The 16411-nt window shown below is 38.1% G+C and overlaps 1 protein-coding gene and 1 long non-coding RNA gene across 2 annotated transcripts; both read left to right on the forward strand.

Moving 5' to 3' along the window:
• The first annotated feature begins 5589 nt into the window (after nucleotides 1-5589).
• LOC106096982 (Fc receptor-like protein 2) lies at nucleotides 5590-8183 on the forward strand. Its single transcript, XM_019353905.2, has 5 exons — nucleotides 5590-5650; nucleotides 5944-6134; nucleotides 6362-6421; nucleotides 6819-7085; nucleotides 7400-8183. Exons 2-5 carry the CDS (start codon nucleotides 6104-6106, stop codon nucleotides 7684-7686), a joined length of 645 nt encoding a protein of 214 aa, XP_019209450.1. The 5' UTR covers nucleotides 5590-5650; nucleotides 5944-6103; the 3' UTR covers nucleotides 7687-8183.
• Nucleotides 8184-8531: 348 nt separating this feature from the next.
• On the forward strand, nucleotides 8532-13066 carry LOC112844381 (uncharacterized). Its single transcript, XR_003217102.1, has 2 exons — nucleotides 8532-8574; nucleotides 12147-13066. It is a non-coding gene; the product is annotated as an uncharacterized LOC112844381 (long non-coding RNA).
• The last annotated feature ends 3345 nt before the right edge of the window (nucleotides 13067-16411 follow it).

A 16411-nucleotide genomic window follows, 5' to 3' on the forward strand; every position in this document is an offset into this window, starting at 1 on the left:
GCTTGCTGGGACTCTTTGCTCAGGACTTGCTACTGTCTCTTCTTGCCATTTTATTGCTCTTGGAACTGCATTCCTTGTCTTCAGGGAGGAGTGAGAGCTCACTTGTGAGGATGAGGGACACATGGCACTGTAAATAAGTTAGCCAAAAACTTGGCCCGAATGTTCCCAATGATGTTAAACTATAATTTCCTTCCGACTGCTGCATATGGGAAATTGATCCGGGTCTGCTCCTCACCTGCAAGTGACACACTGAGACATTTTGATCATTGTTCTCATTGCTTAACCGACACACAGAACTCTCTCGCTATTTTTTGTGAACTCTCCTTTCTTAAAAGTAGAAAATGAGATTGTAGTTGTTCTTGGCTGATAAACTCAAAACCTTTTTCCCTATGTATATTTCTCATCTACAATGTAGATTTTTCTCCTTCTTACTCTCTCTCTTTTTTTTTTCTTTTTTTTTTTACACTAGCTGGTGACCTGCAGAATCACCGCTCTCACAATGGGAGACAATTACGTTTTGTTTTCTTTTTTGGATTTTTTCAGTATTTATTTCTGCTTGGAGGGTTTCTTTTAATTTAGTCAATGCGGAGGGGCTACATTTTCCATCCCATGTGGGACATTTAGTTTTTTTTTCTTGATTTCTCCATCTACATGCACTAATTTGTCCGGCGCCTGGACATTTTTTCTCTAACCACTGCTCGTCAGCAGTGAGTTTTGAAGCTTCATTACCCATTTTAATCCTTTACAACTACACAACTGCGGCACCTTCTCTGGTACGAGAATCGAGAGAGGTAGTTGACACGGCCTTCTACTTTCAAGCTATTCTTGAAAGCGGTGTCATCTTTATGTGATAAAACACGACCTGTTTCTCTCTTTTCACCAGTACTTGGGTGACCAACAGCAAACAAATTAATGGAATAGTTCAGCCTCCTTATTGTGCTGTAAAATCAACTTATTCCATCATCACAAAAATAAAACAATAAATACCTTTATGCGCGCGCTAACTTTACCCACTACGGGGGAGCTACCAGTCCCAGACGAGCTCAATCTTTATTTTAACCCACTACGGGGAGCTACCAGTCTCAGACGAGCTCAATCTTTATTTTAAATGCTACCAGCCTTCTTCAGGCGAGCTTACACGATTTTACGCAACGTGTCTCAGAGTGTCAATATTCACCTGCTTGTTAATTCACTGCCGGTCTCTCAGGTCCGCCTCATCGACCCCCACCGTCGTGGACCACTTCTAAGAACGCTGGCCAGAACCCGAATTCACGTCTCTGGTCTTTTATCCTGTACCTAGACAGGAGCTGTCGACAGACTTCAGCGCGGGCTTCTCACGACGTCAGGACTCGATGAGGTTTTCCCGTAGGATCACACAAAAGTGTTATGTTAATCCGGCTCGAAGGACCAAAAAATGTCAGGAGTTTTCCTGTAATGCAACTCAGATTGGAATAAGTGACACTCAGACAGGTTTTACAAATTAACGTGCACGGGAGAGAACTGGACAGGCGCCGTTCCTTCGCTTGACCCCAGTTGCTCTCGTCCGTTCCCCCGTAACACTGCTCTTTTATTGTGGTTACATGAATATGCATAGTTTCATTAACATATAACGTATACCTTGTGTGTGTGTGTGTATGTGTAGTGAGATATGATCCCATGAAGACTCCCCAAAGCTGGTGCCAGGAGTCTAACGGTACATCTAAACAAAAGGCTCTTAGACTAAAACAGATACAGAGTAGGTGTCCTCCTATACCATAAATCAGTAAGAGAGGGTACAACCTCTCTCATGCTCCCAGGATGTGTGTGTGAAAGTCAGAGAGCTCTGGAATGCACACAAAGCTTGCACAACGTAACTTCTCTAGTAAAAAAGAGCAAACACATCTAGAAGACCTTAAACAAAATGTACTTCTAAACATAAACATAATAAAATCTTTCAACAGGATGCATCGACGGTTTCTCACACGACATCGTTTGGATGCGGGCCGCACACACTAACAGTGACCCAAAGGTTATCGGAGGTTACTTTGTGGAAGCAGTGGAGTGTCGTGGGGGTTTCCCCAGGCTCGTGAGAACTGACATGGGCACTGAGAAGGTGTTGGTCAGAGACCTCCAGTGTTATTTACAGAAAAATGACGGGGATGATAGAGCAGGAGACAGAAGCTACGTCACAGGAGCAAGTACCGCAAACCAGAGAATTGAGAGATGGTGAGGAGTGATCAGAAAAGAAGGGGTCGAACCATGGATCGCGCTTCTAGGAGAACTGAAGGACGAAGGATTCTTCTTTGGGGATTTCATTGACAAAGCTCTGTCACAGTTCTGCTTCATGCCAATCATTCAGGTAAATGACCCATATTATGATAACCAGTGGTGGTAATTAATTACATTAAATTACGCTGATTTAGCAGTAAGGGTAACAAAATTACCATCGTTAAAAAGCCATTACGTTTACAGAACGGTAAATGCAATGTAAACCTAACGGTGTGGAAGTAGGTCAACTGCGCTCTGCATGTGCGTAATGGAGGCTGAAGCATCAACCCAGCCAAAATTTTGAAATCAGGGAACACTTCGCCAATTGAACTGATCAGAAGTCAGCACGGCTTAAATGTTTTTTGGTTTTTTTTTTCTGATCGGAGGACATTCAAAATACACTATATTCAAAAACAGGTTGTATTTTGCATATAATAACAGGACAAAATAACAGTTGTTTTCAAAATGTTATACAAACCTCTTTACAGTGTAGTCAACCTATGTAATTGACAACTTTTCTACTAAACCCATTAGGAACATAAAGGCTCACATTCTTGTTTCTATTAAGATTTCTGCAAACATCTGAAATACTTTCATATAGAACATGCTTAATCAGTTGGAATATGGTATTTGTAGTGGTGTTGTGCTTATGTTTGTATATACAGTAGACAGCACTCAGCAATCTTCCAGTTTGTAGAACTGTTACTGTATGTTATATTTGAAACATTTTTTACTCTTCTTGTAGTAAAAAAGTATTAGAAAGTTAAAATTAGTAATTTATTTTGGCACTAACCAGAAACACAGTAACAATGTGTGCAGCAGGAACAGATGCACTTCTATGTTTAGTGTACGGATTCCTACCAGGTGAAGCACTGAAAATATTATTTAACTATGTATATGTATTTTCAACTGGTGTTGTTTTGCTGTCTCATTCCCCAAGCAATTTGTTGCCTTATTTTGGCCCCAACACTCACAGCTGCTTCTGCAAACTCGGAGTGCTAAGTGCTGTCTACTACAGGTAACTCCACTTCAAAAAACCTGAACATTCCCTTTACCTTACAATTTTAATTGGAGGGAAAAACTAAGAAAGCACTTAAAAACCAGGTGAAAAAAAGGCTGCACATGAAAAAGGCACAACGGGCTACACTGTTAAGAGAACTTAACCACCCAGTCTATTGAACATTCCCATTCATTCCTTCGTGTTACTAACTACACCCGTGTTTCTATGAACTGTTAAAGGAGGGGACAACCTAAAATGTGTAGGGCAGAGTGCCTTGAGGACCAAGGTTGGGAAACACTGACCTACACCACATCCATCACCCACATAGAGCTTGCGAGAATGCTGTTAAATTCACTGCGAAAGTCTGGATAGCTGTGATAACCAAGGGGCAGCTTTAGTACACATCCACATGTGTGGGATTGTGGTCTGCGGAGGAAATCTGTAGTTTCTATGAACTCAATTAGTATGGTTTTATCCAACAGACTGGATCCTGTACAGAACCGCAGGAAAAGCTGAAGATAATTGAAATCAATTTCTCCAATGTACCTTTTTTAGGTAATGAGAAACTGTTGGCTGGGCAGCTGTCATCTCCTCTGGAAAGATTAGAAGCTCCTTAACTGGTTTTACAGTTGCTGTTTTTTTCTGCAATGAAATGATGCAGTCCTTCTGGTGGAAGTAAACCAGCTACAGAACCCACAACGGGACGCCAGCACTTGATTACAAACATTGGGGCCTGAATAATTACTTTGTGTCCTATCTGTGCCAAAACAGGGATCATTGTGTCCTTGGTAGGGACCTGCTTGCAATCATGTGCATCAAGTACTTCCAGCAATTCATCTGTGTCCACTGAATTGAAGTCATCCAAAGCCTTCAGGAGAACAGATCGCTCCTCTTGTGAGACATACAACAGAAAGGAATCTTTTAAACTACTGGTTGTCGAGCCGTACAATATCTCCTCCAGAAAGGGTATTGCAAGCTTCACTGGGAAGTAACCAGCTTGTTTCCACCCTACAACAAACACTCTAGCTATAGCCTGCCATTCTTCACACTGAAAGTCATGCCAGATGAATGGGACTTTCCCCTCAACTCCCAATGTGCAGCTGTCATAGAAATCCATCCAAAATTCTGTCAGGCAGTCCCGCAAAACACCACTTCCTTCCCCCTGTTCAAGCTCTCCATTTGGTAACAACATTTTGATATTGACCTCAGATGAAATAATGTTTGGGTCCTTGAAGGCACTGATCAAATCAGTAAGACAATGACCTTTTCTAACAGTCAGTATTATGGGACAAGATCGTGGTTCAGGGGGTGCTTGGTCAGGACCACTGTGGTTTGCAGAAGGCCACAGTGGAGACTCGATCGCCAACTTTGGGGATGTACTTTGCCAGGTCACTGTCTGTCATTAATGGAATGACAGGTTCATCAATCTGAAAAATATAAACAACAAATTAATAAAATTGTCAATATTAAAAAAAACAATGAATACATACAACTGCACATTTTAGAGTTGTTTTTTGCTATCTACTTTCGATAACAGATACTTTTGTTAATGTGGTACACATTTTTCCAACATAAGATTAACAAGAATTATTTTTAAATTACTCTTTAAACATATGTCATTGATTAATGTCATTCATTAAACAAAAATATGAGATTCAATAACTCTTTTTAGAATGTGCATAGTAAATTGTGGATTGCGGCTCTCCGTTCACAAACAAACACACAGACACGCACGCACACAGCAACAGCTGCAGTGGCTTACATTCTCATCTTCAAGTTTCTTGATCACATCTTCTTCAACTTTGCGCTCTGTTAAAAATTCTCACAGCTGAGTATCCATAGCTGACCTCTAAACCACAAGAAAATGAAATTAGTATTTTTACACTCAGTTTTAAATTTTATGTAGCAGATTTTTAAATGATAGCATACCTATAAAATCACTTTATCTATGGCAAATCAGAATTTGATAATGATTTTTTTTTTTTATTACTTAGATATTATCTCTGGTAATGAGGAATGGAGCAATTGTCTACTTGGAATTTAAGCAGTTCAGTATGAGCAATGACAACCTGCATCAATACAAAACAAAAAACAAAAAATACAAGGTCGGGGGGGTCCCATTTCACTGCAGGGCAGCCTGCATGATTGATTGATTGATTGATTGAACTTGTCTGTGATTTCAGTGTTGTATTCATCTTCATAGAAAAGTCATTCTAGCTACTGAACATTGCTGTTATGGGTTGCATCCTTCTCCTGTATGCTCTTCCAGTATTGTGCCGTCTCCAGCCTTGGTGATGCTGTCTTCATGTTGCCCCCCTGCCACTGAGAGTACACCTTGGACGGTTCTTTGGAGAACAGCTGGTTTATTCTCCTGCCCTTTATCTCTCTGGTGTGTCTCTTCAAGTGAGTCTTTGCTTGTGCACCTTTCTGCAGCTCCAACAGCTCTGATGCTACCTTACTCTTGGCCTCCAGGCACCATATATATATACAGTGGGATGCAAAAGTTTGGGCAACATTGTTAATACACACACACAGTGATATTTGAGAAGTGAAATGAAGTTTATTGGATTTAAAGAAAGTGTGCAATAATTGTTTAAAAAAAAGAAATGAAATCAATATTTCTATATGTATATATATGTGTGTGTGTGTGTGTGTGTGTGTGTGTGTGTGTGTGTGTACGTGTGTGTATGTGAAAGGCTAAAACAAATAGTAGGCTGCAGAGAGATGCTACCGCTTGTGACTGAAGTGGAACCCTGTTGGGCCTCAGTCACCACAGAAACACAGGAAGAGGAAGTTCTGATATAAGAATATATCCTCAGTTCAGTCTGACTCTCACACAGTCAGCAGCAAGACAACATGGAGGTCAGATTTGCCACCATCAGACTCTGTGAGTACTGACATTGTCTGTTTATAAAAAAAAGATACTGAGTCAGCAACAGAGAAAATGCACACAAAGGAAATTAATATATCCAAAATGCACCCATATGTTTGCATGTATTCATTTTGGACATGTGTAACTGCTCACTAATAAATGCATAGGACTTATTACTATGGATGGGAAAAAAAACATTGAAAACATGTTAAACATTAAACTGTCATTCTCAATCTTTTCAGTGATAAATGTTCTGATGCTGTTGGTTATAGTAGTCGAATACAGTGATTCTCAAACATACTGTAAGTTTTTTTTTAAATATTTTTGTGTGGATTTTTAAGTGTGTGGCTGCATGTTTGTATAATAGTGCATGTAATAGATTTAATATATCTTTTAACAATCTGAAATTATTGGAAACTACTGCAGCTGTTATTTTCTAGATAAAATTAGAGCTACGACATAAGCCTCTGAAACAGTTGCATATCTATATTTACCATAACAGTAAATATATATATGCATAAATCTTTATCATTGAAAGCTTACATGCTTAATGTGTATACTTTTGTCTTTGTCTGAAAAAGTAAAAAAAAAAAAAAAAAAAAAAAAAACAATAAGAAGGAGGGCATGTGCCACAACCTTAAGTTTGAGACTATTTTATTCAAATTGAAAAATGAGTCTTTATTGGATTTTGTGTCTCAGATTCAGGTTTTCCTCAAGTTGTTCCAAACAAACAGCAGTTCTTTCAATCAGAACCTATCATGATCAGCTGTGAAGGGCTAAATGGGCTGATTGGATGGAGAGTGATGAAAAAGACAAAAGGAGATGTTAGAACATGTGCTCCACTCTGGAAAACATCCACTGGACCTTGCAATATTATTAATGCATATCCATCAACTGACAGTGGAGAATACTGGTGTGAATATGAAGAAAAACAAAAAAGCAACTCTGTCAACATCACTGTATCTGGTATGCACATAAAAAAGCAACTATGTGTTAACATATTTAGTCCATTGACTGTTTCTTTCTGCTTAGTATATCACTTACAGAAGTGCAAAATGTCATATTTGTTATTCTAGGTTTTCATTGGCAGTAAGGGATAATTTTTCTTCAGAAAATGCATCGTAACCTTAATAAAATAACACACACACACACACATATATGCATGTATGTATGTATATATATATATATATATATATATATATATATATATATATAAATATAAATAATTTAAACAGAAATCACTTTCACAGACAAAATAACTCATATCTTCTGCCATTTAGATTTAGAGAGTCATGTAATTCTGGAGAGTCCTGTCTATCCTGTGATTGAGGGAGAAAATATGGCCTTGCATTGTAGAAAAAAGGATTCGAACTCCAACTACACTGCAAAATTCTATAAAAATGGCATCTCCATTGGGAGCAGCTCATCAGGAAACATAATGATTCCTACTGTGTCCAAATCTGATGAAGGACTCTACAAATGTAGTATTGCTGATGCTGGAGAATCACCAGAGAGCTGGCTTAACATCAAAGGTGAGCTATACCTGTGTGTTTTAAATAACAGTTGATACTTTTGTTAAATTTTGTTTTAGCCGAAACTAATTATCAGACAGCTGATAATACCTACAACTGTAGCATTTTGAGACTCAAGGTTTTCTAAAGTCAGATTTTGTGATATTGACTGTTGTTTTTTCCTAGCAGCTCTTAATTGTTAATTTGGTTTATGTAGCATTTAGAATATTGTAAATGAAAATATATTTGATTGAACTGGTGAATAAGAATCACTTTTCATTTCATTTCAAGGACATGGGCTTTCTCAACCCACCGGACTTATTGTGCTGCGCTCCCTCGGTCTCATTTCTTTGTTGGGGACTTTTCTTCTGTCGGTGGGACTGCCACGATATTGGAAACATAAACTGTCAACAGAGGTACTCAAAAAGAAAAATAAAGTTTTATAAATTTTAGATTTACATTTCAACTGTTCAGTTATTACAGACATCCATCTTTAATAACCTTGACACAGTGCTAGTACATCCACAACTAACTTCTTTTGTCAAAATTTCTGTTTTACTGCTTAATTAGTTACTTTAGGGAAAACTTTATTGATATCTACCAGCATATTTGTCAATGTTCATAACCAACCAGCAACAATGATTAACACTTTTTTCATTGTCTCCACAGACAACATATGCAATTCAACTTTATTTTTTACAATTATTATAGATGTTTTAAGGCTGTACACTTTTTTCACACAGGCATGAACATTTTCACACTTTTCCCTCTTGTTTAAACACTCTCAAAGTTCAAACCTTTGTAGAAAAATAAGTCCAGTGTTATAGAGTTAAACCAAAGATCAAACCCTGTTTTCAGGTCCAGAACATGGGAACAGAGCAGCTGCCAGAGAATTCAACATTAATGAATCAATGGTACGGAAGTAGAGGAAGCAAGAAGAATGAGTTGAGTACAGTTTTACTTATCTGACTGTTTTGTTTCACTTAATGCACCTTATAATCCGGTGTGCCTTATGGTCTGAAAAATACTGTGGCTTCGACCTTCCTTTAGCCTTTCCAGAAGTCCAACTTTTTTGTGCCATGGTCAGCATCTTCCTCTGTCTTTTGGGTGCAAAAGGTTTCATCGACATAGTTTTTGTTGGAAATTGCACAAAAAATATTTGCGAAACAGCAAGGCCGCCAGAGGTGAAACGCGTTATAGCGAGGGACCACTTTACATACAACTAAACATTAAATCACATCTGCTCTCAGTTATGGTTTCCGTTAATCCTGCTGATCAGACTGCTCTAATGTGAAAACCAGAAAATGGGGAGTTTTATAGAACATGTTTTAATGTTCGTTCCTTTAAAGATTTTCGGAGAGTGTCTTCTGAGAGGATACAAGTGCTCGTAAGCATTTTAGAATCAGGACTACAAATGCACAGATAAAAATGACAACATAAATCGCTCAACATACGGTGCAGCAGCAGATGTTGGTTTGATATATTTTAAGGTCTGTTTTCTATTTATGAAATCAGAATTGTAATACTGCATATCAATAAATAGATTCACAAGTATGATCAACAATGTTACACCATCTAAGCTACCAAAGTCTTTACTAATTAGGTAAGATGGCCATTTTATAAATAATGGCATATATAAAATGGAAGACAGCATTTGAACCTTTGCTTTTTCACATGTTGCTTGGATGCTCTCTAGTGTGAGACAGTTTGTCTATCTAAATTGTTAATAAATTAGATGGAAAGCTGAATTATTTTTTATATTTGTGTATAAATCTAAAAAAACAAAATAAAACATATGAATGCTAGATAAAGCCAATGCAATCTAAAATGCTAGTTATTACATTATGAGCACACAAAAAACAAACAAACAATAATTTAAAATAATGAATACGTTATGACCAGACATCATGAAGTGTAATTTGTAGAAACAATAAACTAGTAAATTAAAAATTAAGGCACAACTTTTAATTTGAGGGTGAAAGCTATAATTCACTAGGGCAGTTCCCTAGTGGAGGTTTTCAGTATGTCACTGACTCGTCTTTAGAACTTAAAGAAGAGAAAGACAATTATTTTTAAATTTTGAACCAGCATGCAGACCTTAACTGTGTGGAAAACATTTTTCTACAAATGCTACAGAAAAGTTATATAAACTAATGTGAGGTTTTGTAGATGTCTGATTATTTTCTTTTGTTACACTTTATTTAGGAAACTTTTTGTAAGAGCAGCAGCCTAATCAGAGAAGCCCAGACCTCCTCCTACCTAGCCACCTTCTCTAGCTTGACCATGGGAACACCAAGGCATTCTCAGACCAGTGAAAGATACAGTCTCTCCTGGTTCTGCCCCAGGGCCTCCTCTGGGTGGGGCATGTCAGGACACCTCCAGAAGGAGTCATCCTTGTCAGATGCCTCATCCACTTGAACTTGCTCCTTTCAATATGAAGGAGTAGTGGCTCTACTCTTAGCCACTCCTGGATGTTTTAAGTCCTTATCCTAACTCTAAGGAAGAGGCCAACCACCCTTCCATCAAAGCTTGTGTATCTATAATGTGTTTTTTTGGTCACTACCCAGAACTCATCACCAAAGGTGGCGTGTAGAGTGAGCAGCAAATCGAGAGCTTCACTTTTACACTCAGCTCTCTTTTCACTACAAAGCTGCAGTCACAGCACCAATTTGTCTCAATCTACTAGTCTCCCGCTCTCCTCTTCCCTCACTCATGAACCAAAAGATACTTAAACTCATTGGATGTCTGATTATAATTCCCGGCGCTTCACACTTGGCTGCTAACCACTCCAGCACGAACTGGAGACGACCACATGATGAAGCCAACAGAACCACATTACAGTGATCCCTCATTTATCGCAGGAGTTTTAAAAATAACACGCGATAGGTAAAATCCGCATAGCCAAGTAGCCAGCTTTATTTTTTAATTGTTATTATTTTAATTATTATTTTATTTTAAGGCTGTAAGCTGTAAAACCCCTCACTACACAGTTCATACACTTTTCTCAGACAGACAACTGAACTTTTTCTCTCTTGTTTAAACACACTCACATTTCAGACCTTCATAGAAAAATAAGTCCAGTATTACTGTCAGGATTCCTGGGTCATTGACCCAGCGTTTTCAGTTCATGTTCTATTTTCACCACTCCTGCCATTTCCTGTTTCATTATGTTCAGCTGTGTATTCGCCTGTGTCCAATTATCGTCATCATCCAGTCTGTGTATTTAAGTTCCTCAGTTTTCCCACTTCTCTGTCGTGTCATTGATGTTCTCACGAGGTTGTGTTGTCGTTTCTGCCCGCGTTCAGTCAGCCAGCCAGCCAGCCAGTCATTCAGCCTTTCAGTCAGTCCTTCAGTCATTCAGCCAGTCGTCTAGCCAGCCAGCCATTTCCTACCTCTGTCTGTTTGTTCACTCCATCGGCAATAAACACCAACCTTCACATACCTACCTGTGAGTCCAGCGTTTGGGTCTTCCTTCTCTCATCCGCGACACAAATCCTGACAATTACAGAATGAAACCAAAGACAAAATCCTGCTTTCAGGTCCAGAACATGGAAATAGAGCAGCTGCGAGAGAATTCAACATTAATGAATCAATGGTATGGAAGTAGAGGAAGCAAGAAGAACGAGCTGAGTGAGATTTGACTTATCTGACTGTTTTGTTTCGCTTAATGTGCCTTATAATCCGGTGTGCCAGAAGTCCAACTTTCTGTGCGATGGTTAGCATCTTCCTCTGCCTTTTGGGGCTACCACAGGTGCCTTTGTATGTGCAAAACATTTCGTCGACATTATTTTTGTTGGGGAGAAAACTTACAAACATACAGTTCAGCACTTCAGAGTGACACTTCTAGCGATTGAAGAATTATATAAATGTCACGCATTCTGTTCTGTACAGGAGACACGGCACAGAGGAGATTGATTGACCATGGTCTACAGCCAATCAGGACGCAGAACACAATGCGCTGTAAAAATTAAATTAAAAAATAGGGCATGCAAAATTGCACACAAAAAAATCCACGAAACAGCGAAGCCGCAAAAGGTGAGCCATGTTTTAGCGAGGGACCACTGTATCTGCAAAAATCAAATACGAGATTCTGAGACCAACCAAGTTGAAGTCTTCTGCCATTTATCTAGGCCTTGTAATTCTGTCCTTAAAAATTATACACAGAATCACTGACAAGTTCTAGTCCTGGAGGAATCCACCACCCACTGGGAATGAGTTCAACTTGTTGTTGACAATGTGGTCCAAGCTTTTGCAATGGTTTTATAAGGACCGAATGTCTCGTCCCATAACGGGCCAGAAAACCCAGACTGAAGCACCTCCTACAGAAAACTACAAGCGACACAGTCGAATGCCTTCTCCAAGTTCACAAAGCATATGTAGACTAGTTGGGCTAACCTTCATGCACACTCACATATCCGAAGGTAAAGAGCTGGTCCAATGTTCTGTGACTGGGATGAAAACTGCATTGTTCCTCCTGTATCTGAGATTCAACTAACGGACTAATTCTCTTTTCCAGCACCCTGGCCTGCTCTGCCAATCCAGAGGTACCACCCGATTTCCATGGAACATTGGATGTTGTAGAGGTGTCTTGGTTGACACGCCTCTACAGAGCGTTCAGGAACACTGTGCGAGTCTAATCCAGACCAAAGGCTCTGCCATCAAGTATTTGTGTACTGCCTGTGTGACCTCACCCCAGAGTGGATGAGTCATCTACCTTATCCCCAGACTGTGCTCTATGGGAGACGGATCATTGAACTGTCAGTGACTTTGTAACACAGTATAAGCAGAACAGTTAAGAGAACAGTTAAAAGTCATGTAACCGTAAACAGTAAAACAAGAACATGTCCCAACAGCAGCAGATGTCCCAAGGCATGATGGGAAATATCTACCTGCTCCCCCAACACGCCACAATATGATTGCCTGCTTGCAGGGCACCAGGAGAGATGAGTCCTCCATCACAGATGGTGTGGTAAGTGAAAATGGTCACCTGCAGGTTACAGCTCATTGGATCTCCAACTCACATTCAGTGCCACTGTACTTAAGGGAAGTTAAAGACTTTCTTCTGTGCTTACATTTGGATCGCCTAAATCCATGACAGTCGTTCCGGCAGTAATACCAGGACTGGAAACAATCCATCCTTAAAATATTACAACATGCCAGCTTCTGTGTTTGAATGCAAAACAAATGTCTTTTTTAAACTAGAGACTGCACTTGTGACAGAACAATAAGTATATTTTATTTTGATTATATAAGTAATGTAACTTGCAAAACAAAGTTGTGGAAAGCCTAAACTTAGTTTCGGAATAATTAGATATGAGACTTTGTTTCACTGTAAGATTGTAACAATATAATTGTTTGTTGTTCAGCAGAACAGTGTCCAGTATGTTGGCTGATATACTTTTTTGCATTTGGAAATAAAAGTTGGACTGATTTTAACACAATTACAAGAAGTGTTGTTAATTTTTTTTTTTTAAATCATACCACAAATTGTTTTTAATGTAGTAGAACTTTGAGTGTTTGTCAGTGGGTAAACAATTAGTATTGACCAGTCAGAAATATCAAGTTATTCTTAGTATTGCATACTTGCAAAGAAAAAGTTGCCCTAACTGTCATCTCAAGTAAGCGTTACTCAATTTTGTTTGAGGCAATGAGTTTGCATAGTTTGTTCGTTTGTTTTTTTAAGTTCTGGGAACTAATTAAATTTAACAGTGAATAAATGGAAATATTGTTAGGTAAGTGCATTAGTAAAGTAGTAATCATTTATATATGTGTCTGTTTTTCATAACTCAATGGATCAAAAGCATAAAAGTTAACACAGGCTACATAATCATGTTTAAATTTTGTTTTAATTATTGTATACATGATTATTATATCATCTCACACTCTAAAAAATGTTTTGTTGGCTCTATTTTAAAAATTTGTTGCAACAATTTACAATCAGCTTTTAAGTAATAAACGTTGTATATTATTAAGTAAATCCAGCAATTAATTTTAGTTTTGGCTAACTCAGCTGGTTTAACCAACCAGCATGATTTACTTTGACATCTAAAAGCATAGTTACGTTAAAGCAACCTAATGTTAATTTAGATATTCTGGTAATACTGAGTAACTTTCCTGCAAAAATAAAAAAAACAAAACAATGCAAAACATTTTCCAAGTAATGCACTTCTGTGTCATACAACATAAATCAAACATTACAGCAGCCATTGGATTATGAATGAGTGTTTATTACCTGGACAAGGCACATTTAGTGAATCAGAAGCTAAAACATACCAATTCACTCAGTTTTCCTTACTCCACAATGGAGTCTTCTAACTCTGCAAGACTGAACACACACCAGGCAATCAACAGAGTGTAGTGTATTAATAGCTGGGAAACAAGCAGAGCAGTGGGGCCTGATTACCGACTTTGAGAACCATTATAAAGATTTGTAAAGGCATATTAAATAAAGTGGTCAATAAATATATAAAGTCTTCCAAATTACAATAATTTTAAGCCATGCCCTTCTAAAATGCAATTGTTTTTTCCAAATCTGCTTATTATGTTAAACTTTAACTTATCAACTTGGTAAATATTACAGAATCAAGGAAATGACAAAATATTTTAATGTTCAACAACGCAACAGTCCAAAGGTGAGGTTATATGTATTATGAACTCTCAAAACTACACTCATGTAGGACTGCATAATAAAACAGAAGAGGCACAACTGAAACTACAGTCTAATTCACATTTGTTTCACGACAGAGGTTTGTACTTAAGAGACTTTACCCGTGGGCTGGCTTTTTCAATTCAATTTTCTTTATTTATGAAAGAGGTCGATTTCCCTTGGGTGGGGGGATCCCGGAGGAGAGTCATCACACGGTGGCTGGACAGCGGATCCAGCGAGGCCACCGCATGATGGTATTTGCGCTTCATGGCTGAAACGCCATGAAGCGCAAACTGAGCTTCGACGTGCACGAACCACACGTGAAGCCAAAAATCCACAGCTTAACATCCACAGAAAAAAATTAAAACGTACAGCTCTGCTTTCACTGACGACATAAATGAAGACAGACAACTAAACAGCAGTGACGTTTGTAGGGTTACTGAAGTTGGGCTAGCTTTCATATAATGATGTGCTATGTGGTGGCTAGCTACACAGCTATGTTAGCATAACATAAACACAGTGAATCTGGAGGATGAACGCTAACTTTTTTCCACTCGATAAAAGTTAACGTGAGGGTTCCTGATGGTTAGAGACAAATGCAATCGCATGGCAGGATGCTGCAAACAGACCAAACTTCAGTCAGGAGAACAACCGAGATAATCCATCCACAATACGAGGTTAGTCATTAATATGCTGCTGCATGGGCTGGGCTGTAGTTACATTATAAGGTTTTAAAAACTGAGCTTTAAAATGAACAGTGGTAATAAAAACTGAGAGAGCCTGACAGTGATCACTGACTGTTTTTAGGGGCTTGTTCAGATTAAATAGAACAAGATATAGAGCATTAAAACAATTTAAAAACACAACAGCCTTAATAAATGCAGAGTAGTTTGGACCCGGAACTTGTGATTCACCTATTTAGAACTCAGTGCTTAGTTAACTCACCGAACACAGTCTAGGGGAAACACACCTCTACTCTGATAAGAATTCAGTCAAATGTTGCGCCCGTCATGGTACGAACATATGCTATGGGGTTGGCCTCGGCTGTATGCATGGTCTCACACACACCTATGGCTAACCAAAGTAACCACCAGAGTGACAGATTTAAATGATAATAGAAAAAAAATACATTTTGCCTTTTACTTTTGTAGAGTAACAACTAGCTTAGCAGACTGTGTCAATTCACATCATGTAGCTACCACTGTCAGACAAAACTTACACAGTAAACTTATACAACTAGTATTATTAATAGTTTATTAATAAAACACTATAAAAAAGAAACTTATCAGGCAGTGTTGCCAACTTCTGATTTTTTTCTGTTACTTCTTCAGTTTTTTATGGCAGTTGTAATTATTTTTTCGTTATGGTCCAGATTATGGGAAATTCAAACAGGAAACATGTTTAAACTAACTTTTACATGTTACACAAACTTAATATTTTCTGTTGTTGATTGATGACAAAGGTATTTTGTTCAATATACTCAAACATTTAAATTTTTTAATTTTTGTGTTGCACTGATTTTTAATGGTGTAAGACAAAGGACAGTAAATAATACAACCACATTTAGGCTGCATTTGGGCATTTTTGATTTGATTGCATGTGAAGGAGTTAAAAAGATCCTGTGATATTTTGACATCCTGGTTTATTCTGTTATGCACACTGCTTATGTTTGATGAATTTCAATTCACTTGACACTTTACTTTGGCATTCTCCTTTGCCAGATTATATACTTTACAAAATAGATGTTCTTTTAAACACAGACCACCCTTCTCTCTCTCTCAGGAAGACCAAAACCTGTTGGTGAGTTAGTCAGAAACACAGGAAGTTCTTACAAGCAACACAGCTTCATTTCATTCTTGAATTCATTATGGAATTTGTAAATGCTCAGTGATAAATACAGGACTCAACAATTATGATGAGGAAAATATTATTTAAAAATGTTTAAATGTTTAACTGTCATCCTTAGTCCTTACGGTGATTAATGTGCTGTAGATGCTGGTTACAGTAGCTGAATTCAGTGACTCAAACACATAGCAAGTAGTTAAAAATTTATATTTATGTATTTCTAATAAAAATATAATAGGTTAAATATTATCTCAAGATAACTTGAAAGGTTCGGCCACTATTGCACTTAT

The sequence above is a fragment of the Oreochromis niloticus genome, linkage group LG3 (assembly GCF_001858045.2).
Source record: "Oreochromis niloticus isolate F11D_XX linkage group LG3, O_niloticus_UMD_NMBU, whole genome shotgun sequence".
In the NCBI taxonomy this organism is placed as follows: domain Eukaryota; kingdom Metazoa; phylum Chordata; class Actinopteri; order Cichliformes; family Cichlidae; genus Oreochromis; species Oreochromis niloticus.

Excerpts from the sequence above, each read along its gene's own strand:
- LOC106096982 (XM_019353905.2), top strand. The coding sequence starts at position 6,104 with ATGGAGGTCAGATTTGCCACCATCAGACTCT. Across the intron at positions 6,135-6,361 it reads ATTTGCCACCATCAGACTCT|TGATAAATGTTCTGATGCTG; the intron begins GTGAGTACTGAC and ends CAATCTTTTCAG. Across the intron at positions 6,422-6,818 it reads CAGTGATTCTCAAACATACT|ATTCAGGTTTTCCTCAAGTT; the intron begins GTAAGTTTTTTT and ends TTTGTGTCTCAG.